At 30.6% G+C, this 27701-nt stretch overlaps 2 protein-coding genes across 3 annotated transcripts in view; both read left to right on the plus strand.

Annotated features, from left to right (window-relative positions):
• LOC107456930 (CSC1-like protein 2) overlaps positions 1 to 13629 on the plus strand; it is a 36581-nt gene extending 22952 nt beyond the window's left edge. Inside the window, exons 14-20 of one of the 2 annotated variants that reach the window (XM_016074925.3) lie at positions 64 to 120; positions 1292 to 1454; positions 3776 to 3884; positions 5023 to 5190; positions 7433 to 7557; positions 10436 to 10486; positions 13235 to 13629. In XM_016074925.3, coding sequence (XP_015930411.3) covers positions 64 to 120; positions 1292 to 1454; positions 3776 to 3884; positions 5023 to 5190; positions 7433 to 7557; positions 10436 to 10486; positions 13235 to 13342 — 781 coding nt within the window. In that variant the 3' untranslated portion in view covers positions 13343 to 13629. The remainder of the gene's footprint in view (positions 1 to 63; positions 121 to 1291; positions 1455 to 3775; positions 3885 to 5022; positions 5191 to 7432; positions 7558 to 10435; positions 10487 to 13234) is intronic. The other variant, XM_071182408.1, reaches the window with a different exon arrangement.
• Positions 13630 to 16882: 3253 nt separating this feature from the next.
• LOC107456920 (uncharacterized) overlaps positions 16883 to 27701 on the plus strand; it is a 59149-nt gene continuing 48330 nt past the window's right edge. Inside the window, exons 1-5 of the mRNA XM_016074899.3 lie at positions 16883 to 17094; positions 22069 to 22125; positions 23903 to 24041; positions 25173 to 25379; positions 26533 to 26666. Of these exons, the coding sequence (XP_015930385.1) occupies positions 22069 to 22125; positions 23903 to 24041; positions 25173 to 25379; positions 26533 to 26666 (537 nt within the window). The 5' untranslated portion in view covers positions 16883 to 17094. The remainder of the gene's footprint in view (positions 17095 to 22068; positions 22126 to 23902; positions 24042 to 25172; positions 25380 to 26532; positions 26667 to 27701) is intronic.

A 27701-nucleotide genomic window follows, 5' to 3' on the forward strand; every position in this document is an offset into this window, starting at 1 on the left:
TAAGATCCTGCAAAAACTAGCCAAAAATCATTAAAAAATTAATGTTATTTTTCTTTATTTCAGTTTAAACGCCCTTATTCATTTTACCATATCGAATTATAAAGAATTTGATAAATGGAAGTAAGTTAGTTCAATAGCTGTTCCAATTAAGTGTTAAAAAATTGTTACAACTGTAAGGGGCGTTATAACTTACCACAACAAACCTCGCCTCGCAAAATAAGCTGTAGTAAGCAGCTGTATACTTTCTAAAAGGAAGTAGAACAGGTCAAGAGCTAAAAATTTTGACACTTATATTGAAAACATCATCCATAACACAACAGTACAGACGAAATTAATAATAGAGATTAGTTGTAGGCAGATAGGTTACTGTTAGTTATAGTTTACCTAAAGAAGAGAAAAGAGGTACCACTCCACCTTTAAAAACGTATATGGAATTTAAAACGAGCTCGCTTTCTCCTGATTCTGCTGATATCTAGTTACAATGATGAAAATAAAAGTTTTTCATTATTTCTTTCAAGAATAAAATGTAAAAAAACTCGTTTTTACGCTGTTCTCAAGTCATTAAAAGTTTTTATCTTTTTCTTGGATTAATGAAGGAAAGGGAGATCACTTTATTAAAAAAGAATTTTTTTTAGTGTTGTAAATCAATAGTAAATCGATGTAGTAAATCAATTTCAATGAGTTTAAAAACTTTATAGAACTTACTTTATGTAATTACTTTACTTTACAATCTTACTTTATGGAAGAAGTATATTAACTGATTCCGACATCTAGTGATGCTTAAAGAAAGTAAATGTCCACCATTTTTACAAAAATAGAACCTATTTTATATTTTTAGAAAATTCACACTTTTGAAAATATATATCTGAGAGTATTCAGCTCAAATATTATTAACTTATATTTCAAATGAAGAAATTAAGCAGCACGAGTCCTTCATTGATGTGATAAAAATAGGAAAATCTCGCAATAATTGTCGTAGTAGAAGGTGAAAAGGTACAAGTGTGCAGGAATGGCGGATAGCTTTTTTATTTTTAGCTATTTTGGCTAGAATGATTTACCTTCTATTAAATGTCTCTGAGTTTATCAAAAAAATTTTTTTCCAGTTTTTCTTTCTCGAAGAACAGTTCGAGAATGTAGTTCTACTATGAATTAGATTCTACATTTTCTAGAACTGGTTTGCTGAACACTAAATGAAATTGAAGGTTATACGAAAGTTAAAACAAATATATAACTACACATTTAGAAATGAAATTTTTTTGTAGATATTAATTTAATTTCATACGACAAACAGGTGCATATTCCTCCCAGACAATGGAGCTTTCTTTTCTGATTATGTTATGACTTCAGCATTTATTGGAACAACCATTCAACTACTACGCATATCTGATTTACTTTATTGCTTATTGAGTGCTCTCATGGCCAATTCAGAGGCCGAAAAAATAGCTATTCGAAAGGTACTCCTATTTTTACTATATTCCTAGTTTTATAACAGACGCATGTGAAGTGGAAACGTGTCAAGGTAGCATGTTTTCATACTCGTTTTTCCAGGATTAAAAACATATGTTGCAGTCGACTGTAAAAATTAAACTTTAATTTGATTTTTCCAATGTTTCAAATAAAATGATTTTGAAACGAAATTTTTTATCAAAGCAAAAAGGAATTCTGAATTCAGGAGCTAACAAACCGCAAAACTTCATAACCGAATTGAATTACTTGATTTTATCAACAGATACCAACATATGAACAAAACTGATTTAAAGCAATTAAGTGAACTAATTCTTATTATTTGAATCATTTTGATAATTCACCTTTTACAAATAAGAGTTGTGTATTACAGTTGGGGTCACATCCCTAAAACTAGTTATTAATTTGCTTCATTTTTTCGACACTTATTTGAATCCGTTGAGTAAAATCTTCAGTTTATTCAGATTCAAATAAAAATTTGAATCACTGATTCAAATATATAGTCTGCGACAAAAAGGCACCCAAAAAGACTTCCAGTTTTTCTCTAAACCTATAAAAAAAATATAAAGTTCTAATTTTACCAAAATTATTATTTTCCTGTTCTGTCCTATTTAGTTGATTTGTCATTATATCAAGTATTCAGTGCTGGCAGAAAGATTACATGAAGTTTTATATGTCTTTAAATTAAAACTGCTATACTGACTAATATAATTAAAAATATAAATATAAATTTAAATAAACGAGAAAAAAATATTGAGCCGTTAAGTTATTTACTTTATGTAATATTTTTATCTCTATTTTCACACTTTCTGAAGAACAATGAAACATAAATGAAAGAAATACATTCAAGAGTAACTTAATTGCTTCTGGCTTTACAACGATACAATAATAACGAATTAACTTGTGCTGTTACAGAGTAAATTTTAATACTTAATTTAACTGATCATATATGTATAGGACTGTAACAGTAAAGTTTAGTTGAATTTTAATCAAACTAAGCTTCAAATTATTGAACTGTGCAAAAGTTCAATAATTTGAAGCTTAAATGAAGTATCATTTCTTTGTAATTTGTGTTCTAGAAACTTCACTATTGAAAGGTAAATATTTTTTTTTATTTAGATGATTCCTCTGATGTAAAAAAATAATGACATTGATTTTATAATAAGTAATTTTTATTTTTTATTTTTTTATTTTTAAAGCAGAGGTTTAGTTGAGAATTACGAACTGAACGATTGAAGACGGAAAAAAATTATAAAGGCCACTTTTTCGAGATTTTTTCGAGATCACACTTTAGTAGGAAATTAGAGAGTGAATCTTTAAAAACCTTGGAATAAAAAATCGCTTCTGCGGTTAGTGAGCGATAATGTTCAGAAGGTGATTATCACCCACAACACAGTTTATATTCGTTCCTTTGGACTACTAAAGTGATCTGTGCGAAGGTTTCCTCTCCTCTAGGTGGTGTTGATTTATTACGTTAAGTGCAAAAGAAAAAATAATAATAATAATATTAATAAATAAATAAATAAATGAATAAAAGACATGCAAAGTGATTTCTCGTAAAAATTTCAGAAAATTTACGATGCGATGACGATTTTCTGAATAGCAATATTCTTCCTACATTTTCTGAACAATCTATTTTCGATATCGTTTTTATTTTAGAATTTGCAATAAATTTTTATCGGCATATTATTAGATAACTTTAGATAGGTGGGTTTTTTTAACAGCCTGATTTCTCTGAAAGGTTCCATAATTGTTCATGAATATTTATTTGTGTTATTAAAAAAATATCTCTTTCCATGTTTTTTTCAGAAAATTTACGATGCATCAAAAAGCATTTTGAATTTTCTGAATAGCAATATTCTTCCTACATTTTCTCAACAATCTATTTTCGATATCGTTTATATTTTAGAATTTGCAATAAATTTTTATCGGCATATTATTAGATAGCTTTGGATAGGTGGTTTTTTTAAAAGGCTGATTTTTTTGTTCTGCGTTCTATAATTGTTCATGAATATTTACTTGTGTTATTAAGAAAATATCTCTTTCCATGCTTTTTTCAGAAAATTTACGATGCGTCAAAAAGCATTTTGAATTTTCTGAATAGTAATATTCTTCCTGCATTTTCTCAACAATCTATTTTCTTTATCGTTTTTATTTTAGAATTTGTAATAAATTTTTATCGGCATACTATTAGATAGCTTTAGGTAGGTGTTTTTCTTTAACAGACTGATTTCTTTGAAAGGTTCCATAATTGTTTATGAATATTTATTTGTGTTATTAAAAAAATATTGCTTTCCATTTTTTTTTTCAGAATTATTCTCCGTGGGAATTCAGTTTTGGTGTTCAGTATTCTTATGCATTGATGATATTTAGTCTTACAGTGTTTTTTAGCATTTTTTGTCCAATTATCTCCGTATTTGGTAACTACATCCGTACTTTTAATTCCAGTATTTATTTATGCTTTTTTATTCTATTTTTCTATACAAATTTAGGCTCACTCTGTTTTTAAGGAAAACTTAAGACACGCGGAAAAGAATATGTTAAAAAAAATTTTTTAGCATAAATAAATTACAATCAAAAACGTTTCTACTTTTTAACAATATTTATGACAGCTTTTACAGAAAAGTCTGTAAAAAGTGTTTTCATGGCATAATTTCTCCAACTTTATCATATATCAATTTAATTAAATTTTGTATTCCACAGTCTGATTATGTAATAGCAATTAAGTAACAAATATCTAGTAAATTTTGTTGAAAGTTTTTGCAAAACATGATTCTGAATTGTTGAACACTATTATTGCACTCGATTAAGGAAACTATGATTCTATTTAATGAAAATATAGTTGAATATAACACTTTATAAAGGTTACAGCAAATTTTCTCAGGATTGATTCAAAGTACCAATATTCAACCTTAAATTAATTTTTTTTGTGGCTTAATAAGATCAGTTCTATCCTTTTTTTTCCTGCTAAAATTTATTTTTTAAAGATCTTTGCTCTCACCGCATTTTTTCTTCGTTCTTTTATCCCGGTTTTTTACTTATAAAGAATAGTAACATAAATTAAGAAAAAGTCATATTTCCGTATTTCCGAAAATAAATTTCAATAGTTGTATTGTAATACGTAAAATAAATAAGGCCCAATCACGCAATAAAACAGATACCATTTTTTTAGCAACAGGAATGGGAGCTTTACGCGGTTTGATTATAAACAATTCAAACTAAAAGCAGCGATACCACCGAACTTAATATACAATTTTTAAGTCCATGCTAAGATTGAAGCCATAAGATTCTACATATGAGATTTGCCTAACTTATTTAGGTGATAATAAAAAAAAAAAAATCAAATATAGTAAATAATTACCAGATCTATTACAGCAGCGGTGGAATTAAAATAATCAAAACCAGTTAGTTTGTTAAATATGCTATGTACACCATTTATTTTATTTATGCATAGTTTCACGCGTTAATCGTTTCATTGTTAATGCATTAATAATTACTAAGACAACAATGTAAGTAAAATATAATATGTTTCTAACTTTTGATTTCTATGTTTTTCAGGCCTGATATATTTTATTTTACAAAATTTAGTTAATCGGTACAATATATACTTTGCTATGGCTCCGTCCCAAATCGGTCACAATATTCATATTCTAGCGATAAAGTTTATGATGTTTGCCATGTTGCTAAAATCTACTGGGTTTTTCTGCATTCTTTACTTAAGATCAGGTGAGAGTGTTTTCAAATTTATTTTTTGGCACATCGTGCCAAATTTATTTTCTTGGAATATTATAAAAATTAAATTTTCAAATTTAAAATAATTAATAAATACTGGGCATTCCGGAGTAATTGTGTTTCGCCAGGGCGTACGCGCGTAATGTTAAAAAGGAGAATTCATTTGCTCGGAGGTAAGCAAAAGGTTTTGAAGAAACAAGGTTTTAGAAGAGAGAAGGCTTTCGCAAAGATTACCATCTACAAGAAATCCGATCTTTAGTAGTTCGAACGTTGTAACTTTTTCCTCATTTTTTCCACACTGCGTAGTTTAGTAATCCGAACATTGTGACATCTTTCTTATTTATCTCCCACTGCGCTGTTTATGTTCGTCCGTTCGCAATTACAAAAGTGTTTCACACGAAGACTTTCTCTCTTTTAGTAGGTGTTGGGTAAGGGCCTGGTTTCTTAAGACAAGCTCTTTCTCTGGGCGTCAGCGAGAAGTTGACGTACCGCTTACGCTAACAAAATACTGCTTTCTTAGCTCAGCGGAAGAAGTCGGTCCAACGCAGACATTATCTCGCCTTGCGCATGCGTTAATAACGTAAACAAATTCTTATTTTGAATTTGTATTGATTTTGTTATGGTCGATCAGTGCTTTAGAGAACAAATAATGACTTTGTCCAGGAAAAAACTCATTATAGCTTAGCTAAATTAAGAAGAAGAGGAAGAAGAAGCTATATTTAATGTTAAAATCCAAATCTTGGCTGATTTCAATGCTCTGTTGGATGTTGTCCGCCATTGCTTCTGTCGCTAACGTTACGTGCCATGCGGACGTCAGTCGTTGTTCAAGCTGAGCGTTCGATGACGTATGCTGTCTCACTCACAAATTGACGCTAAATTCAAGCTGACGTTTTGTAACTCCGACCTGTCCTAAGAAACCAGGCCTTTAAGACAGATATGTAACGAAAGCGAGGTATAAAGGATATCATTTGGTTCCGATGCATGGCATCACTACAGTAGTGTTGCCACTATTGAGGTACCAACTTTTGTATTAGAACTAAATAGAGTGGTGGTCGAATGAAATTAGTGTGACTTATAAAAGTAACGTAAACTTTTGTATTACTAGTTTCTGACATTCATGAGTACCTTAGGGTATAATCATAAATTTTAGTCTCAGTAATTTCTTAATCTGGAAGATGATATCGAAGTGGAGGGAACAACGCAAGCATTAGTATCTAGACAAATAAGATATTGCTTTCGACGTATTTTTTATACTAAATCAAAAGCGGGGCTAATAGTTTATAAGTAGGAAACATTGCATCACTTGTCTAGATAGCAATCTCAGACGTCTGAATAGATATAAGTAAAGAACGGTACATTTTACTCATAAAAGTCTCATAACTTTAAAATTTGCTCCATCAACTTGGAGCTACTCTAATTAGATTTAGCGTAAAAATATATAGGTAGCAATACCTCATTTAACCAGATTGTGAGACGCGTAAGTCTGAAATTATACTTTTTATGCATAAAACCCTAATAACTTCCAATCTATTAAGCCTATAACTTCTAGTACTATCCACTTGATGTCTTATTCGAGTAAGAGTTGAGAAATATATTGATCGCAATTTTTACGTTTCCCCTTCCCTAATTCCTTCTGATTTCGAAATTCTCTAAGGCTCTTAGAATTACATTTATCAGTATTCTGTCGTGGAATTGAAAAAACAACGTCTGAAGTAGTTTCTTAACAGCTTGGCAGTGTACCCTAAATTATCTTCAAACCAAATTTAGTGCTTTTATCACCAAATTAGTTACAAATTTCGCCATTAGGTGCTGCTGACTTAGAACTACATTGCAATACTTTCTGTTGCTTCGACCATTACAATTGAAATATTTTTCCTGGCGTCTATTTATTTTTCTTCTTCTTAAGAATGTGTAAGTTTTTGGCGTAAATAGTAGTTATTTTGAAAACATAATTTTATAGTTGTTTCTAATCAGCAATTCCATCTATGGATAAACTTCGGTAGTAATTTTGAAATTTGGTAACCCTAAATACAGTCACTCGAAAAAATTCGAGTGACTGTAACCTAGTTTCCTGAACAGATGACAAACTGAACATTCCTATCTCCAACGTTTTCCCGGTAATTATTTTTCAAATGATCGGTCATTTTTGGAAAAGTCGGTAAACTTTTGCAGCTTTTGACCAAATAAATATTTTTTTCCCTTTTATAACAAGAAATATCAATATGATCATTCGTAGGCTGGGAAAATACAACATTTGCTGCAAGTATTGTGATGTGGATAAACATGCTAATTACCTTGACTTCTATCAATCCATGCCGTTGGAAGTTTTTACCACCTTGTAACCTCATACCTATAAAAAAGGTAAGCACAATCAATATGAAATCTGCATTTTTCAATATTCAAAAAACAGCATTTAATCAATAAAAACTATACTCACTTTTATCATCTCGGAACGTTATACGTGTATGGAAGTTAAGTTCAATTATAATGCGATTACTTTTTCTTCCTTCATTCTTATCCTACTAATCTGAATCAGATTATATTCCCCTAGTTTGGTCACATTCATTAAAGCCCCGGATAAATAAAGTAGTGATAAATAAAGTATCTTGGTGACTGCAACTCTCTTGTGACCACAATTCTCAATGTGCTCGCAATATTGCTCAAGATGCTCAATATTTTCATATTCTTGAAGATAACTTAATTATTTACTATTTATTTTTTAAATTCTTTTTTTTTCTCTCAGAAATTATGTTTTATTCTATTCAATGAAAATAATACCTTATCTATAAGTTAAAACTTTCTAATTTTGTCTCTCATAATTTGCTATAACTTTTTTTTTCAAAACTCCTTGAATCTTTTTATGAGGTTCAAAGGGTTGTATAATTTGAGATTTATATCATTACGGACATTATTATCAGTTTTCAAAGAAAATTTTTTTTCGCCAATAGTTCAAATCTTTTTCTTCTTAATTAGTACCAATTGTTATTTGGTCTTTTATAATAAACATTTTCTAAAATTTTAAGCACAATTATTTAAATTTAAAATGAAATCTTAATTTTCATTTTTTTCAAAACAAAATAATCTTGTTTTTTAATTGTACTATCTAATCATCATCTTATCGGTATTACAAAAATAAGTGTTAAAATTATTTAATTTATATAGATTCACTATGATTGAGATATATTATTGGAGTATTTATAATATTATGTGGTAATTATTTTATTTTAATAAATAACTCTCAATATTTCAAGCAAAATAATAATTTCATCAATTGGATAAAATAAAACAATCAACCTGTGAGGTATGTAAACTGAAAAAATAAATATATATATTATACTGAATTAGTACAAAGGTATTTAATTGTATTCAATTTATTTCTTTAATAATTTTATATTTTAATAACAAGTAATAATGTTAATAACATTTCTTTAAATTGGAAAATTTTTACCATAGCTGTAAGTTTATTGAAATAGACGCATTATTCTTTTATAAAATTAAACAGCAATTAAAATTTTTAATATAAACATTTCTGGAAGCGTTTCTTTAAAATTAAAATGGCGAAATTCCACAGAAGCAAGCAAAACATGAGCAATTTGTAATATAATGGGACAATTATTTTGTTTAGCATTTTTTTAAATATAAAATTTAATCATACTTAGAATCGCTTGGAGTCCATTTATCTCTGCCAATTCTGTGCAGCCATACTTTCCGTCGTTCTTTATTATGATCACCAACAGGTTAGCGACCTAACTTAAAACCTTGTTTTGACTTATTAGAACACCCAAATGTCTTTAATGTATTAAAAGCATGAAACAATGAAAGATTAAAAAAAAAGCTGAAATAAAAAATAAAAGATCCGTCGCAATCATACTTCGCCGTTCTAGCCAGTCAACAAAATGTCTGTAGCTTACCCATGTGATCAGCGGCAGCCAATTAAAATCAAAAGCGACACAAAGGTCTCTAGGAAAAGAGTGGTGCTACTTTATCTAATAATCCAGGGCTTTAGCCTTCATCATCCTTTGGATGATGTCGGGTTATTTAAATAGATCGTCTTGCTGCAAGGAAACACAACTGATTAGATGGTATGGAGTGGTTTTGCTACATATTGCACTTTGTGTAAACCTCGAACATTCCTAAAACTATATAAAAATCTAAAGCAGACTTTGTCAATATTCAGAGGTCAACATTTTATGAACCGAAAACTATAACTATGTTTTACCACCTTGGGGCCTCGTATACTTTAATTACTTCATTCATCAAAATTCATCGATTAATTCAAATCAAGTGGAAAGAATAAGGATTGTCTGTTAGTATTAACCCTTTCGCTTACGGCAGTCCGACGCAGACTCCGCTGAAATGACGTCACTGATCAGTGAACCGTGCCGCAAAGTGTAAACATTGCATGTTAAGCTAGTGTTCGGATTTTTTTATTTATAACAATATATTTGGAGATTGTTATGTTACAATCTCTATGAAACTTAAGAAGAAAAAAAAAAATTTCCGAAACTCGATAATAACTGTTTTTTCAAATTTTTGTGATACTCAAAGGAAAATTTCTTGTTATATTTTTTTATGTACCAAACAAATACTTCACTCCTAAATAAAACACACAAAAGAAACTTGTTTCAATTTACAAAACACATTAAATGTATTTAAAATATATATTTAGTGGTATTTATTCACTGTATGTCAATGAAATATTAACCAGAGACAGATTGACAAAATGAAGCAGATTTTGCTGGGTATCTAACGATATCACGCTGATGTCGGCTAAACACGGAGCTCATGATGAAAGGATTAGAAATATTTTGAACAGCCGATGGTAGAAATCCGACTTAGATCCAAAGTTTGCCTTTCAATTAGCTGAGCATAATGAAATGGCTTTCAAGCCTAGGACGACCCTCTCGGCGTGTATCCCCGATTCCACTCAGTGAAAACTCACCCCCTCCTAATTTTAGGCTGCAAGGCCTAGGAGGATTCAAATATTTGTCGAGGAAGAATCGTTTAAATCCTGTAATAAAGCTTTTATTTGAACAAGAATTTTAGTTACTCTGTTACTCTCCTAGTTATTCTATTTAGTTACTTAAATACCATTTTAATAAAAATAATTTATTTAAAAGAAATTTAATTCTTCNTTTTTTTTTTTTTTTTTTTTTTTTTTTTTTTTTTTTTTTTTTTTTTTTTTTTTTTTTTTTTTTTTTTTTTTTTTTTTTTAATAATAATACTTTTTTCCTTTCAGCTCTTCAAACATTACAGAAAACCAGATGCCACTCGATTGGAAGAACTTGATGTAAGTGTTTCAAATTTTTTGATTGAAGCTGGAATTAAATTCATTAGGAAGTTCAATTTTTACTTTTTATAAGACAGTGTGAAGTACAATCTATTTCAACTTCATTGATATTTAAATGTTGATGGAAAGCTATTTTCAAATCTACGGTGAGCGCGGCCAAATTAAAAGGTGAACTTAACTTCAGAAATTATTAAAAAAAAGTACCAATGAAGAGCAACATAAAAGTACCAATAAGTTGGGAAAAAAATTACAAATAAGAATAATAAATTAAAATTTGAAAATTTAATAACGATAAGATGAAATCTCATTATCAGCTCACACGATTATATCCGCAAAAATAGTGCTTTATAATATTGCATAAAGCCTATGCACAATAAATCATTATATGCAATGTGTAAGGAGCACCGAAGAAAAAAGTACAACCAATTCGTAAACAAAATTTTATCAAGTAAGAATATCACAAAAGTGTAAAAAATTCAAAATCAAAAACAAATGGGATTATATAAAGCAAGAAGGAAGGAAGTATGTAAGTTGCAAAAATGATTTTAAAATATTTCAGTGACTAAGTTGCCAAATTACAAAATATGAAATTAAAGCGTAAATAGAGAATAGTGAGATATCTTCAAGACGCCTTCATACTGAAGTTGCATTTGATTTGCTGTGACCATGGATTGCCCCAAAAAAGGAATTTGCGAAAAGTAATAATATATTATACTGGATAATTTTAAGTTTATAATTAATAAACGGATGAATTTAAACTGTAACAATGTGATTCGAGGATTTTTATAGAAATTAAAAAAAATTATTGAAAAATTTTTATTATTTAATTGAATCTAGAAAGAGGTTGTCGATTTAGCCAAGCATTCGAACGAATTGGATTTATACTTGGCAAAAATATTAACCTCTATAACTAAGCGATTTTTTAGGTAATATTCTTAAACTAATTTAAATACACAGTTAACTCAATAATTTTGTATAGAGTTTAATTACATATGTTGGATATTAATTGTTTTAAATCAAATTTGGAAAAAGTATGTCAATTTTTTTGGAATAAATAAATACCACTGCAAATTCTTTAGAATTCTATCAATTTGATTAAAACTAGCATTTAAGTAAATTTTTTTAGAAAAATTTGAAATCCTTAAAATTTGCTTATTTACATTAAACATAAAATCATTCCTTTCATCGCTTATGTCAGATATTTTCGTCTTTTTTAATACTTAAATTCAAAAAATTAAAATTAATATTATCGTCATGATTATGAAGTAATCTTAATTTCTCGGGGTAAATAGTAGTATTTCACAAAATTATATAATTTTGAAAAATAAAAACAATTAATTGATCAATATCTTTAAAAAAAAATTTGATATTTAGTGTAAAACTTCTTCCATAAGATATAAAAAAAAAATTTGCTAGAAGTGATGAAAAATTAGATCCTTGTAGTATTCTATCAATTTGGAAAAAAAAAAAAAACGTTTTCCATAATAAAGATAATAGAGGACCAGGGGGAAATAATGATTGATCTTTAACTGCTGCATTTTGAAGATTATTAAATTTTGGCAAATCAATAACGTGAAAAATTGGTTCTTCCGGAGAATTATTACACATTGAAGATTGTTATTTGTTCCACCCTCGAGGTTTTCAATTATTAAAAAGACACATACAAATTAGAATTACCAACTAATCAAACTCGCAATTTAAGATACTTTTATAATCATTGTACTTACCCAAAAGAACAACTTTTAGTTTAGAAAGTGGAAGGCTATTAAAGAGGTCTTGGAAATCAAAATAAACGTATATATTAAAATTTATAAGGTTTGCAAAACATTTTTAAGATCAGAACTAAATTAAATTATAGGAAATAATTATCTAAAAAGTTTTGTTAAATGAATATATCTTTGCGAAGAGTTCCATTTGCTTGAAGTTTCAGATACGTGACAAAAAAAAATAATAATATAAAAAGTGAAATTAAAATTAAGGGACCCAAACATTCAACTGTCTTTCTGCTGAAGCTATTGGAACCATATATATTCCTGATTGCGACTGCTATTTTGTGGGTCAAGATTACAAATTTATAAAAAAAAATAATAAAAAAAAAACGTTAAGTATATTAAGATGAGCCGTGGTGGCTCAAGGGATAGAGCAATCGCCTCCCAATGAGGTGACAAGGGTTCGAATCCCCGTGGTGAATGACCGATATGAATCCAGTACCCGGCTCGCACTTATCACAGTGCTGCCGTAAAAAATCCTCAGTGGTAGACGGATCATGAGTTAGAGTTCCATTGCCGTCAGGGTAACCGTGGGAGCTTTTCGGGGTTTTCCCCACCATGTAACGTAAATGTAGGCTATTTCCACCAAAAAGTCCTCTACGAAAGGAAATTTCTCTCATTACTTGATCCAGGAGTTTCCTTGTCTTCTGTATTGGGTTGAAATTTACAGAGCAACAGAGTTGAACATTAGTAATCGCAAACTGAAATTTGGGTTGACTGTTCAAAGACGATTATAAAATAAATAAAAAGTATATAAAGAGAAATTTTGTTTTTGTATTTGATTTTGTACCTAAAATTATCATTTGTGCTAATTAATTAGCATATTTCAGGTCAATCCCCAGAATCATTAAGATAGTATCTTTGAAAGTGAAAATCCGATCATTAGATCAAAAGTTACTAAGGTGTTTTGTTTCTTATTTTGCACATTTTGCAAATTCTCCAAATAAGATGTTTATTCTTGCATGTTTGTTACTTTCAGGTATTTCAGCCTAAGACTTTGGTAAATTATATGCCTATTATTTCACATTTGGACAAATACAATAATCCTATTCAGTTTGAATATCCTGAAGATTCGGTGGACATTTGAACAGCAGAACTACAAGCAAATGATTAATAATATATTTTTCAACTTGATAGTTTTTTTATAATATTTCATTTTAGTAGTTGTACGATTCTTACAGAAACGCCCTTCTTTTATTTACATGTTAAATTTTGTGCACGACTATTGTTTTTTTCTCTCGTTATTTTATTAAATGTGAAATAAAAGGAAGAATAAAATGTGTTTATTTTCACTTGTTCAAATGAGAGGCCTATATTGAGCACACAAGTCAGCAAATGTATGTAATTTCAATAAAATAAATAAATCAAATGAGAGTGACCAGGACTTTTCATGCACTCTAAAAATACACAAACATGTTTGAATTAGTTGCTTATTAAAATTTCACTTTTAATTCGAAATTTTGTTTCTTAAATTATTATTGCTCCGTGTTTTGTTTTTTGAATCTTTTTACTGCATGATTCATATTATGACTACTCTAGTTTATTGACTAAATCAAGAACATTTTGGTATTGAATCCTGATTACGGTAAAATTATTGTCTTGGCATCAAAAAGTCATTGTTCGATATTTGTATTTGTATTATAAATTAGAAAATATAGTAATTTATCAGAAGATGTTAATTCATTCTTTCAGCTTGCTTCTTTCTGTTTTTGGTTAAATCTTTTTCTGCAGTTTTATTTATTTTCAACTTGTTTTTCTAGTTAAATCAATATTTTGCTATCTACCATTTTCATCCGCCATAAGTATTGGAATTAATCATTTCTAAAATTTAGAGACCGTTACCGATACAATTCCATTAATTAAAAAAAACCTAGTCATTTTTTTCTGTTATGAAATTCTGTAGACTGCGTAATTCTTGTATCTTGTTATGCCGAATATTTGTAAATGAAAGGCAATACAAACCAGGTTCTAAGGCTGAGGAATTTTCCGCTGCTGAGCTAACATAAATTGAATTTAATAAATTTTGATCCACACCAAAAAAAGCAATCATAGAAATATTCATATCTATTAATGCTACAAATATTTTTAATAGCACTTTCCTAATTATTTATTGAACCTATTTGATTGTTTGCTTTTAATCTAGTATGGTAACAAATTTTTTTAAACAAATTAATTATTCAGTCATGTTCAACTTCTTCAGGAAACGCATATTATTTCCATGACTTTCATAAATTACTCTATCAATGAATATGTTTTCAAATATGTGTTTGCATATTTAGTTGGGTTTTGCACAGAAAGTGTTTGGTTCTTCAGTGTTGTTGTTGTTGGTAATTTACGTCGCACTAGAGCTGCCCAATGGGCTTTTGGCGACGGTCTGGGAAACATCCCTGAAGATGATCCGAAGACATTCCATCACAATTTTGAACCTCTGCGGAGGGGATGGCTCCACCGCTTCGGTAGCCCGACGACCTGCGCGCGAAGTCGAGCACTTTACGGTAGAACAGTTCAACGAGGACCAATACCGCTCACCCTCGGTCCCAACGCAGGCTGATCCAAGTGGTCACCCACCCGCACACTGACCGCAGCCAGTGATGCTTGACTTCGGTGATCTGCTGGGAACCGTGTCTTAACGATCAGTCCGCTGCGGGACTATTCGTAATATACTTGTGATTTGTAAATATTTGTGCTTGTGCGTTGTTGTGCTTGTTAAGTGGCTTATCAATGGCTTAACAAATATCAAAAATCACAAAGCTACATTACGAGAAAGAATAAACAATATGTTCAGGCTTATGGCTGGAATCGAACCCGCGTACTAGAGTTTCAGAACGACAGTGAGAAAAGCAATCCCCCTCTGTCATAGAGGACTACGATCACTTAAGTCTCAAGAAGTTCATCTACTCTATTGCTATGTAGTCTCAAGCTACACTTCTCGCTTGTAAGCATTTTTTCAGTGATTTCAGGGAACGAATGTCCCGCAGTAGACTGATCGTTAAGGCATGGTTCCCAGCAGATCACCGAAGTCAATCATCACCGGCTGCGGTCAGTGTACTGGTGGGTGACCACTTGGATCAGTGTGCGTAGGGATCGAGGGTGTGCTGTATTGGTCCTCATTAAACTGTTCTACCATAAAGTGCTCAACTTCGCGTGCAGGTCGTCGGGCTACCGAAGCGGGGGTGCCATCCCCTCTGCAGAGGATCAAAATTGTGATGGCATGTCTTCGGATCATACTCAGGGATGTTTCCCAGACCGTCATCAATAGCCCATTGTGCAGCCATAGTGGGACGTAAATGAACAACAACAACAACATCAGGGAACGAATACAGAGTCCTTTATGTAGCTGTTCGGGAATCTATTTTCTTGGTGAATTCAGGCTTATACAATTTCTTTATTCTAAATCTGTTTCGTACGCATATTTAAATACTTGATTGCTTGAACAAGCTAATGTGAAATTAAAGAATAGTTAGCATTAACTATTGAAGGTTTGGTTTGGATGTAGATAGGTAGGTACTTTATTTACGTCGAATTGTAGTTGTAGTTCATTTACGTCGCACTAGAGCTGCACAATGGGCTATTGGCGACGGTCTGGGAAACATCCCTGAGGATGATCCGAAGACATGCCATCACAATTTTGATCCTCTGCCGAGAGGATGGCTCCCCTGCTTTGGTAGTCCGACGACCTGCACGCGAAGTCGAACACTTTATGGTAGAACAGTTTAATGAGGACCAATACAGCACACCCTCGATCCCTACGCACACTGATCCAAGTGGTCACCCACCCGCACACTGACCGCAGTCAGTGATGCTTGACTTCGGTGATCTGGTGGGAGCAGTGTCTCAACGATCAGTCCACTGCGGGACTTTATTTACGTCGAACTAGAATTGTACAATGGGATATTGGCGACGGTACCATCCCTGAGGATGATCCGAAGACATGCCATCTTCTTCTACAGGGAGGATGTCTCCCCTGATTTGGTAGCTCAGTGACTTGCGCGTGAAGTCAAGCACTTTACGGTGGAACATTTTAAAGAGGACCGATACCACGCACCCTCGGTCCCTAGGCAGGCTGAGCAAAGCGGGTCACCCACTAGCTCATTGACCACAGCCAATGATGCCTGACTTCGATGTTCTACTGGGAACCGTGTCTTTACGATTATTCCATTGCGGGACTTGGTGTAGATGTAAACGGCATTTTAGAACTACACTAATGGACTTTCAAATTATAGAACGATATCACAAATATACAACCATGGCTAAGACGGAAATTTAACCATGTTTCAGAGTGTGTGATGGCTGGACTATACCCCTCAACCACGGAAGACTCTTGAATGGTTACTATTTTTATTTATTTATTCGCTTATTTACATACATCTGAAGGTTTGTGCACTCAACCTTAAAGGATTACATTAAATCCCTTTTCAAGTGGAAAAACAAATAGCATAAGCTGAAAAAGGACAGCATAAAGATCTATACAGACTTTCTCTGGTATTCGAACCCGCTACCTCCACGTTACAAAGTGTTTGGCTGATGGACGATACCTTTCGGCCATGAAGCTCCCTCGTGTAATCACTATATTAAGGATATTACAAAATACTGAAATAGGCAGTCGGGATCTTTTAATTTTTTATTCAATCGAAAAAAGGTATTTTAGACAATCAGTATTATATCAAATCAGATCAGTTGCTGCTATTTGAATGTCCCACGCTTTTCGTGCAGCTAATGCGGGCTTTTTTGGGACAACTTTTCCCGACTTTGCTATCGTTTGGTTTACCTAGGGAGTCATAAAAGTTAATTATTTAAGTTACTTATCAACTAGACTACAAGGAAAGCTATTAATAAACGGTAAGTTATTATAATATTTATTCTCATCTACAATGATTTATTCTATACCGGAACTAAATTGCATACGCTAGCATACTTACTGTTTCTGTTTATCTTTTATGCATAAAATATTTTCTTTTAGTGTCTTAAAAATAGAATGAACTTTATATTGAAGCTTAAAATGAAAGTATTTTTAAGCATACTATTTCGATACATTTTGGAATTTTTTGTTATATTACTAAATTGTTATTGCTTGAACCTAGACTCGTAAATTCCACAGCATGAAAATATTCAATTTGATTATGTTATTTAAGGAAAGAGCATGGATTTGTTTTAAAGGTATTATTGATTATTTTGAAAAAGTTTCTAACATTAAAATTTTAAGGCAAAGTTAAATATGGTATTCGTGAAATAAATACTACGTTAGAAGAACGCAGTAAAAAAAGCATATTTGTGTATACTCTTGAAGAAACTTATTCTTTATTAAATTTGTAATAAAATTTCCTTTTTTAAAAGCTTGTTAACTATTTTTTAACTGTTTATTATATTGAATTTTAACAAAATAAGTTGTTCCAGTTGTGCGCACCAAAAAGTTTAAGCCTAGATGCCGTTTGTCAAAACACTGTTGAACTACTTACATTTTTTTGAACTTTTAGTGGATGACATTTAAAAACATCAGTGATAATTTCTAACATAGCTGTGTTTGAACAAAAAAAATAGTTTATTACGCACACTTAAATATTTAATTATTTTAAATTAGTGGGCTGTGCCCCCTGCTCGCTAACGCTCGCCAACCCCCGAAAATTGCTACGCAATCTTATATGGTTTGCTTCGCAAACCAAGATCGCTTCGCTCGCTACTAACCTAGGCACATTGCAAATGCACAAAATTCTAAGAATTCAAAACAATCATTCAAATCCATATAACAACTTTTTTTAAAAATTTTTCATCTTTTAAGTAAATACTAAGTCCTTAAAATAAATTTGAATTCAAATAAATGACATGTAATTCGTTAAACCTATTAAAAATGTGCTCACTTTAAAAAGGTTAAAAGTTTGGCTATAATTAAGTCTATTAAAAATTGAAATAAGTGAATTGCAATGGAAAAACCTGCATAAACAAATAAATTCTAGGAAAACAAATAAATTCGAGATATAAATCAAAAATCGTCAAATAAATTCGTAATATATAAATTCGTGAAAAAAAGCACTTTCGACAAAATACTAAAATAACGCTCTATCAACAAAGACTTCTTCTGCCAAGCTTATGCTCTCTTTGGTTATATCAGTTTCCGTTTTTAAAAGCGCTATATGTTGAGCCACCTCAGCTAGATTTGGCATGTGACATTTTTAGCGGCAATCATTGGTCGGTTTTCTAGCGTTGCCATTCGGGGAGTTGTAATGAGGCTTTTTTTTGTCGCCGTGTAAGAGAAATATATATATAGATTAGCTGTGTCAGATAAATTCAATAAAGAATATTACGTGGTAGCACGTGTGGTCAACGTCACCCAATTTATACTTTTATAGTTATCTGATACCACGAGCCTTTTTTTTCCAATTCCTACTATTAGTTCACCCGTTCCATATATATATTTATACATCGTGTTCAAATTTTCCATCGTTAATATTCGTCCATTCAAGTTCAAAAAAAATTTTTTAAACTTGTAGTCGATGACACTTGATGTTAATTCAGTTTCAAGTATTAATTCATTAATTTAATTTTACTAATTAATTTTAGTTTTATACGGGAGAAAAAATTATAATTATTTAATAAAACGGAACTAAAATAAAAAAAATTTTATGTTGACCTAAGAAGAGTTTACTTTAAAAAAAATTTTCTATTACTTGTCGATTGACGGTTTCTAAGATCTAAACTGTGTTCATGTAGAAAGTGCTTGTTCAAAATGGTGCAAGTAGTCTCGCTACTTCAAATATTAAATAAAAAGCTTTGTATTTTTAACAGTTGTAAAGGAACTTTAGCAAATATAGTCTCATTTTCGATTTTCACTTTAAATCTTCTGACGTATTTTGTTTAATTCTCAATAAAATTGCAAATGTGGATTGATTTCCGAAGATTAACTAGACAATTTTGAATTTACCATAAAGCATTAAAAATTATTAGATTTATAGAATTAGACAAAATGAAGTTTTTTTAATAAGACTCGAGGAATTTTTTAAAGAAAGTATTTAATAAAATGTTGAAGTAAAAGATTAAATCATTACGCGTACTTTACATTACTAAAAGAAATTTGCGAGGAGTGTTAACACGAAGAGAAATTATTCATCAAAGGAACTAACGTTAAAAAGAATCTACTTGAAATATTAATTTGAATATTCCTTTTGCACATTATCCATTGCGATTGTTTTTTAAAGTACTTAAAATAATAATTTATAAACAAAAACAAATTATTTACGACATAAAAATTAAGGTATTAAAGTGAACTTACTAGCTTAAACTTAAATATCTTATTTTTAATTTTTCCAACCCTAGTGGTAAATACAGGTTTTGCTAAAGCTTTCCTCTCGAGAACTGAATTTTAAATAGTGACAAATTCTATTTTTGCTTCTGAATATGTAGAAGATCGTTAGTTAAATAGATCGTTAAGTCATATGTGATAAAGGATTAATCTTAATATAGGTTACACGGTGGATTTGGCAAAATTGACATGTTTGGGAAGGCAATAAAGCTTGGAATTTGCAGTTGTAGATTTGACTAGATTTCTTAGATTACTTTTAGTTTCTCTTTTAGAACCATGTCCGTCGTACATTTGACCGGTTTTCCAACAGTTTGGCGACAAGCGACAATGCACCATTTCAGCGTAAACGGCATTTCTCAAAATCATGTTATGTGTAGAACGTATAATAGGATTTTACCACCATAAAATATTTTTAACAAAATAATTTAAACATTATTCAGTCGTGGTGGCTCAAGGCGTAGAATGTTAGAATGTTTGCCTTCCAATGAGGTGTAACAGTTGCGAATCCCAGCGATATCTGATAGATACGAATTCCTCACCCATCTCGCACCGACCACAGTGCAGGCACAAAATATTCTCAGTGGTAGACAGTTCATGCGTTAGACCCCTTGCAGTCGAGCTAACCGTGGGAGGTTTTTGGCTTTCCTGTTCATGCAACACAAAGACGAAATCCATCAAAAAGTCCTCCATGAAGGCAAATTTCTCCCAATACTTGAACAGGAGTTCTCTTGTCTTCTGGAGTTGGTTTAAAATTACAAGGGTACGGAGTTCGAAATCAGTAGTCACAAACCCAAAAAACTAGGTCGGCTGTTCAATGACTGTTTTAAACTTATTTTTCTAATTTTTTATTAAATAAAAATGATAAATTTTAATATTTAGAAATGTTTGCACGGATTTCAGTGATTTTTGACATTTTGGTCATGAAATAAAATTTACTAGATCCAAATAGTAAGATATGTTCTGTAACTTAAATCAATTTTTTACTTTATGATTTTTCATTGTAATTAAAAATTCCGACGACCGAGAGTAAATCCAATTATATTTTTTCCTGACAATCTTTTTTTTTAAAAAGAGCACAGAAATAAAATCTGAAAATATTTTCAAAGTAGTGAAATTTTTCCAATTTACGGCGGGTTACAGGAGGCTTGTGATCTCTTTCTCACTTTGAGTTGGACTTATTTTATCTTCTGTCATTAAACTTTACATAATGTGAATCCTTCGAATTTCAGGAATATGTACTCAAATGTACATATAAAATTTAGAATCAATCGTATTTAAAAGAACAATCAATATATTTAATCATTTATTTGAATTCTGGATTCGATGAACTTTTTTTAAACTATGCGCAACAAAACCTTACGAACCAGACAAATTTAAGTGAAATTAAAAAACTTCTGAATAATTTATACCATAACTGTGCAGAATATAAGTCAATAGAAGTTATCGTGCCGATCATTAAATTCTTATTGTAAAATGCTACCGAAAGTGCATTTAAGACAATTTGCTTTAAAATATAAAAACTTACAGTATAGAGAATAGTCTCTTAAACTGCTCGATTAAAAATAAACAAAGCTTGATATCCAATAAAATTTTTATCCTAATAATTTAGAACTTTATTTTTTCACCAAACATTTCAATTAATTCTTCATTTTCGAAAATGTATATTTACAATACTCTGATCGCTGATTTTCGTCCACATCGTTGAATTAGGATAAATAAAATAAAAATAGGGGAAAGCTTCTAAAAGTGTTTTGCTGCTCAGAAATTTCTCATTCAAATAAAAACTAATCTCGTGACCCAATGCTCATTTTTTTACATCAAACTTGGTGATAGGTTGGTATGATTTAATCATTAACTAGAAGTAGGTAAAGTCACCTGTTTGTAGCACAGAAGATTCCAAATTTCCTCGAGTATCCCTTTCTACCAAATGTTTTTAATAAAACAAAGCTAAAAATTAAAGTACTTAAGAAATGTTTGCTATAAATATTTTGCCGGGTGTCCTAAACAAGTGGAGCATACTCTAAGCATTCATAATTCATTGTAACATTGTTACTTTGAAACTAAGCCGTGGTAACTAAAAAAAGAATGGAATTTGTTAAAGCCTCTCTGCAATGATCTCCACCGAGAGGAGTAAATATCTCTAAGTTAATGTATTCTCTAAATTTCTGAAGCATCGAAGTGACCTTTTTTGTTTTAATCTGTTTGGTGTCTGATTAATTTATACCTTTTAATTTCTGTTGTAACTAACATTAAAGAAGTGCAAAGCTACCACTTTGTTAACCCGGGTCACTCATTAAAGTTTTATTTTTATTTATTTACATCATTAGATTCCTTGCCATGCTTATCGGTCTGCGTTTATATGGTGCAGTTTATTGTGCTGTTAAACTCTATTATTGAGAATATTAAAAAGCATATGATTTCAAATGTTATCAGTTTTTGTCCCGAATTTCGGTGAATGTTTTAATGATTACTTTTTTTTTCTCATCTTATGATATTCGAAACGTTTTAATGTCTTTCAGATGTGGTGGATATTTTTGTTATTGACTTTTGATGCCTCTTCTGCGGATGAAAGAGAAGTGAGTAACAAATCATCTTTAACTTTTTGGAAATATTTTTCTAAAACTCCTTTGTTACCTCAGTTTAAAATTTCTCACCGAAATTTACTTTTAATATAAAAAACTCAAGCTAAGACGATTCTCATAATTGAAGGGCTGACTGAAAGAGCAAATTCCATAAAGGTTCTCAACAAAAACTAATTCGTGTGTATGACACAAATACGTGTTTAATTTTTTTGGAGCTAAATTATAGCTGTGAATGTTATACAGTGAGGGTAGCAGACGACTAATTTTAATTATTCCGAAACTAATCTCCTCAAAACTTCCTTGACGTTGTTGTCGCAGGCCATTAAATCAAGGGGTGAGATTGTTCCTGTTTTCCAGTGGCACCATCTATGGAAAAGAATTCAAACTTCTGCCACACCCATACGTCACACCCATAGGGCAGACCCATTCATGCATCCATCCATTCATCCACCGATCGTAATTTTGACCTGAACCAGACAACGATCAATCGCCAACTTAGAATCCCAGAGGTGTAATTTGGTATGGAAACATGGAGTACTTCGTAACCCAACAAATTTAAAGTGCGCAAGTAACCATTTACTACACGGGGTCACCAGTTACACTCTTCGGCCGACTGGATCTAAACTCCCTTTCGCATGAACGAGAGTCCAGCGTCTTGACAATTTCCTTGCATAAGTTTGGAATGCAAGAAGAAAGTGCATATGCCCTTCATCCCCTTGCACGAGTTTTTTATTTCTTAATTCTGATAGTTTATTGGGATATATTTGAGATGTATTTTTTTCCTTCATAAATAAAAAAATTCGATAGCTACAGTTGGAAGCCTATAATGACTGCAACTTTTTTAGTATTGTTTTAAATATCGATAAAATTTATGGAAACTATGCACGCGTTAAGAGGAAGAAAAGTTTAAAAAAAACATGGCCTTAACTTTTTCCTATCTGCTACTTTTCTTTCCTAGTGATAAAGCTGTTAATATTTTGATCTCAATGAAAAATGAACCAAAAACATTTATAGGATAAATTATTTTTTGAAAGTATGCTAGCAACTAATTTTATCAAAGCTGGTCTGATATAACCTAGAATATTTTTAAATTAAAACTTTTTCTACTGAAATATTTTTTGTAAAATTAAGACAATGACCCTTCTAATCTGAGAAACATAAAAGGGTTCTTAAAATAACGATACATAAGTAATTTTGAATTTTTAATATTTGTAATTTTCACTAAATTAAGTTTATTTCTAAGCTTAGATCTCACTTCTTGCTACGAACTTCGTATGCTTTGGTCTTTTACAGTGCCAGAGCTTCCTTTATTTTTAGCCTTGCCTGTATCTTATATCCTTTTGTATTGCACGATTTTATCTGTTGACCTTACAAAAAATAAATCTTTTAGAAATTAGAGCAGAATCTGATAACACTCAAAATTTTTCTCAGTAATTTTTTTAAAACGGCGTTGATAGATAAATAGCCTACAGTGTCTTTCATTAACCTCTAAGCAACATGGTGACTGCATGCAACTAACCAAGTAATTTCTAATAAATAATGGAAATTGTAAATTAATCAAAATGTAGGATCCCGGTCATATCAAACTACATTATATGCAAGCAATTTGAAAAATTAATGTTTACGACACAATATGTAACATTAACACCAGAAAATATCACAGATAATTTTTTTATAGATTCGTTTTTTTTAACATATTGATAAAAAATTTTGAAATGAAATTAGTCGTCTAATTGGTATTTATTTTAAAGGAGTTTACTTAATTTTTCAGGACTTTCTAAATGACTATAAAAGTAATCTGTTCGAGGCAGGAACCAGTGTTGTTCGAACATCAAAACCTCCTGCATTCAATATGCCTATAGATTTCATGCGGTCTTTTGTACCAAATACAGGCGTTGGAAACAGAGAAGGTAAATGGCATTGCCTGCAATCAAAAGCAGGAAGTTCTAAATATTTTTACGTGGTACTATATTTATTTAAAAACTTCGAAAGTGAGCCCATTAATGCGAAAAATTAATATTTTGTATATTAAGAGGTTTGTTAACTACGATTTTTGAATAATATCTTACAGGGTGGTAGATATTTAAAGTTTTCAGAGATTTTGATTATTTTGTCGGAATTTCAAAATACCTCACCACAAGAGAACTACTGAAACAAAGTGGCGTTTTATATGATCTTTTAATTCATTAGTAGTGGTGTGGATAATTTTAAATCAAATGTACAAACATTTTTAAATCAAAACATTAAATTAGCTGTTACTAAACAAAATTTAACCAAAATGCGTAGTAAGTTCGAAGCTCTGTTTTTAATATTAAATTTCGTTAAATCAGCTGTAAAACTGCTAAAAATTCTTACCTGAAAACTTCGTTAAAAGTATTAAATTTCGGTAAACTATGGTAAATGCAAAAAAATAAAACTAAAGCACTATTAAAAAAACTTTCTTGACTATAGTATTTAAATATAGAATTACTTAATTCATACGAATGAAAGTGTTTCTTCTTGATATAACAAACTACTAATGAGTATTAGAAATTTGAAAAATATTATCGTCCGAAAAATACGTTTAGAATAACATAATCGTCTGATTATTCATTTTCGGAACTACAAATTTCCTTTTTTCAGGTTGTGATTTTTAGTAGATTCGAATGCAATGTATTTATTTTTAAGCCTAGTTTTTAACTACATGTCTTATGTATCTAAATATATAATTTGATCATGCTCTTAAAAAGATTTAATGCTTTCAAAAAAGGTTTAATTAGGTGCCTATAATTTCATTCAAACATTTTTGAAAACTTCTCGTGCTTAATATTTCTGACACATTTAAAATCGCTCAAGATTCTGCGCAATATAAAATTTCTTTCCTCAAATTTTGTATCAAGTATTTATATTGCATGTTCTATTTTCTACACTACTACATTAAAAATGTCAACAAAAAAAATATCTTGTGGGTAAGGTTCGAGTTTTCAACGTAGTAGTCTGAAATATAACTTCATTTTGTTCATATTACTATATTTAATGATTTCTGTTCATCTTAACTTCAGAGCTCATCATTGAAAAGATAAGAGAAGTGCCAGTCTTCTATGATGCTAATTTCACGCAATGGCATTACAAGAGATTCAACAATACTGATTACTTGTTGGGTTCATCAAGTCGCCTCGTGGTTTTGAACAAAATGGAGTCTCATGACGAAAATTATTTTGTCTTCTCGAAAGATGACGCTTTATTTAGTTTCATCCCAGATGACAAAAGTAAGTATTAATCTCTCTTGCCACTTCAATAATTTTTTTAAAATGCATTTCATTTTTATATCAATGATTTAGTTATTTTCTAGGATTACCGTAATCAGCTTTTCCTTTACATATTCAAGTATTGCTGGACGGTGTTCTCTAGAATTTATTTCACTGTGTTTAGTTCATATTGGTTTCTAATTGCAATTCTGAACTTTTTTCTAACTGGAACTTATGCTTATGATAATGGGCACTTATAATCATGCATAATATACGTTTGCTTTTAAATTCCTATTGTTGTTGTCGTGTCTATGCTAGTGCAAAGATTAGAGTCCACCAAAAGTCTTGATAACAAGGTGATTGCACTATATATTGCACTATTCATAGAAGAGGAGTGCCATTGCCTCCGGAAAGGTTGGACTTCTGCCTGTTGCTCCGCGGGAGCTATTTTATTTTACTCCTACCACCCTATGGTAAACCAAAGGAGGCATTCCCTGATCCGCCACCTGGGGACGCGCTCTCTAGGGGTTACAGGCTCCCCCGAGAGTCTATAATTTATTGTATTCTTTAATACAATAAATTCCTATTGATCTAGTATTTTGATGTGAAGTTTTGATAAGGATATTTCACGATATTACAAGATATTTAAGGATATTACAAGAAGTTTTGATAAGGATATTTCACGGAAATTAAGATAACAATAATATGGATTCCATTACATTATTACTGTCCTTATATTTGACTAATTAAAAACTTGATAGCCTCATACTAATCACCTACATTTTTAAATTAATACCTTAAAACTAACAATCTAAGTCTAAAAATTTTTTTTGGAACTTACGTGGTATTTTCTTCTTACTAGTTTCCCTGGTATTTAGGATATATATTTTTAAATTTTTTTTTATCAAATTCGTCGAAACAAAAACGAATGTAGTAAATTATTATAAAATTACGTATCGTGAAAAATAATTAAACCTATTTTTAGTAAGTTATGGGATATTTTTGATTATAATAGTAAATTTAATGTTTTTTTAATTCTAATTCGTATACACATAAGAATTTTATTTTCCTTTTCTTCAATTGAAAATTTTTTTTATCAAATTTAAAGTGATTTTAATTTATACTTAAATGTAATAAATGATAAAACCTTCATTAATTACGGATTTTATTTTAGGTGTTGTGATTGAAACACTAATATTTACACGGTTTCTAAAACGATCATCTGCGTTGTATGTAGCAATTCTCATTGAGAGAGCTGGTGCAAATTTGATCTATGTTTATGAAATAATTAGCAATAGAGGCCTAATGGTAAGTTTTTACGTGCCATAGTTTCGTTTCTTTTTATAATTTTACATTTTATTGAACATTACTTTATTAATATTTGACTTTTTCCTTAATAAAATTAAATCTTTATAAGATTAAATTTTTATAAGATTTCTTTAACGTGTGTAACTCATACTTGTGATGAGAATGGGATAACTGCAAGTGACGTAGTGCGGGTATCTCTATATTAATTGGTTGTTGAAACGTGGCATTTGCTTACGATAGCAACTGTTCTTTTCAATTTTATTTCGAGTAAGCAAAGCCCGTCAAGTATAAATTCTCTTAAGTGATTCATTTTAAATTCTTACAAAGAGATTCTTTCTCAATACATTTCAATTTTTTCACTATATATTTACACAGAAACTTAACACACAGGCACGAAACCATGTGGAACATAAGCAAACTAATTATGCATCAAAGTTGCAAAAACAAATATATCACTGTTGTAATAAAATACATAAACAAATAATAAATGTAAGTAAAAAAGGTAGACTAAAAAGAATTATATTTAAATTAATTTGATCTGCAATATGGCTCTGTATTAACTTATTGTTAATTAACATATTAACTTATATGGAGAAACTCTTAACTCAACTTTATTGCGCCATTTTGCAGATAAAGATTAGCTGGCGCTGACGTCATAGGTCACATGGTGGGTATGGGAGGTCCTCTCGAAGTGCAAGTACCCAATTGACATTGGAATTTTATTTAATGAACAGTTAAAAGTTGCTTACAAATGCTGCCCTGGTCTGGTTTTTAGTTTTGTTCGAGTAAAAATTTTTTTCACTGTATATTTGCAGAGACTTAACACATCTAATTATCAAACTAATTATGGTGCAAAACGATTATAAATCCCTAAATCTAAAAAACCTCTCATAATAATCTGATTCAGATACTTCAGTTAAGTTTCACAAAGAAGACTTCGAATTGATGGAAGTTTTTACGCTTAACATATTTAATTTTTGTACTTAATGTTGAGCCTAGTAACTACATAAAAATTAAAAATTATATATTTTTAAT

This window comes from Parasteatoda tepidariorum, chromosome 6 (genome assembly GCF_043381705.1).
Source record: "Parasteatoda tepidariorum isolate YZ-2023 chromosome 6, CAS_Ptep_4.0, whole genome shotgun sequence".
Lineage (NCBI taxonomy): Eukaryota > Metazoa > Arthropoda > Arachnida > Araneae > Theridiidae > Parasteatoda > Parasteatoda tepidariorum.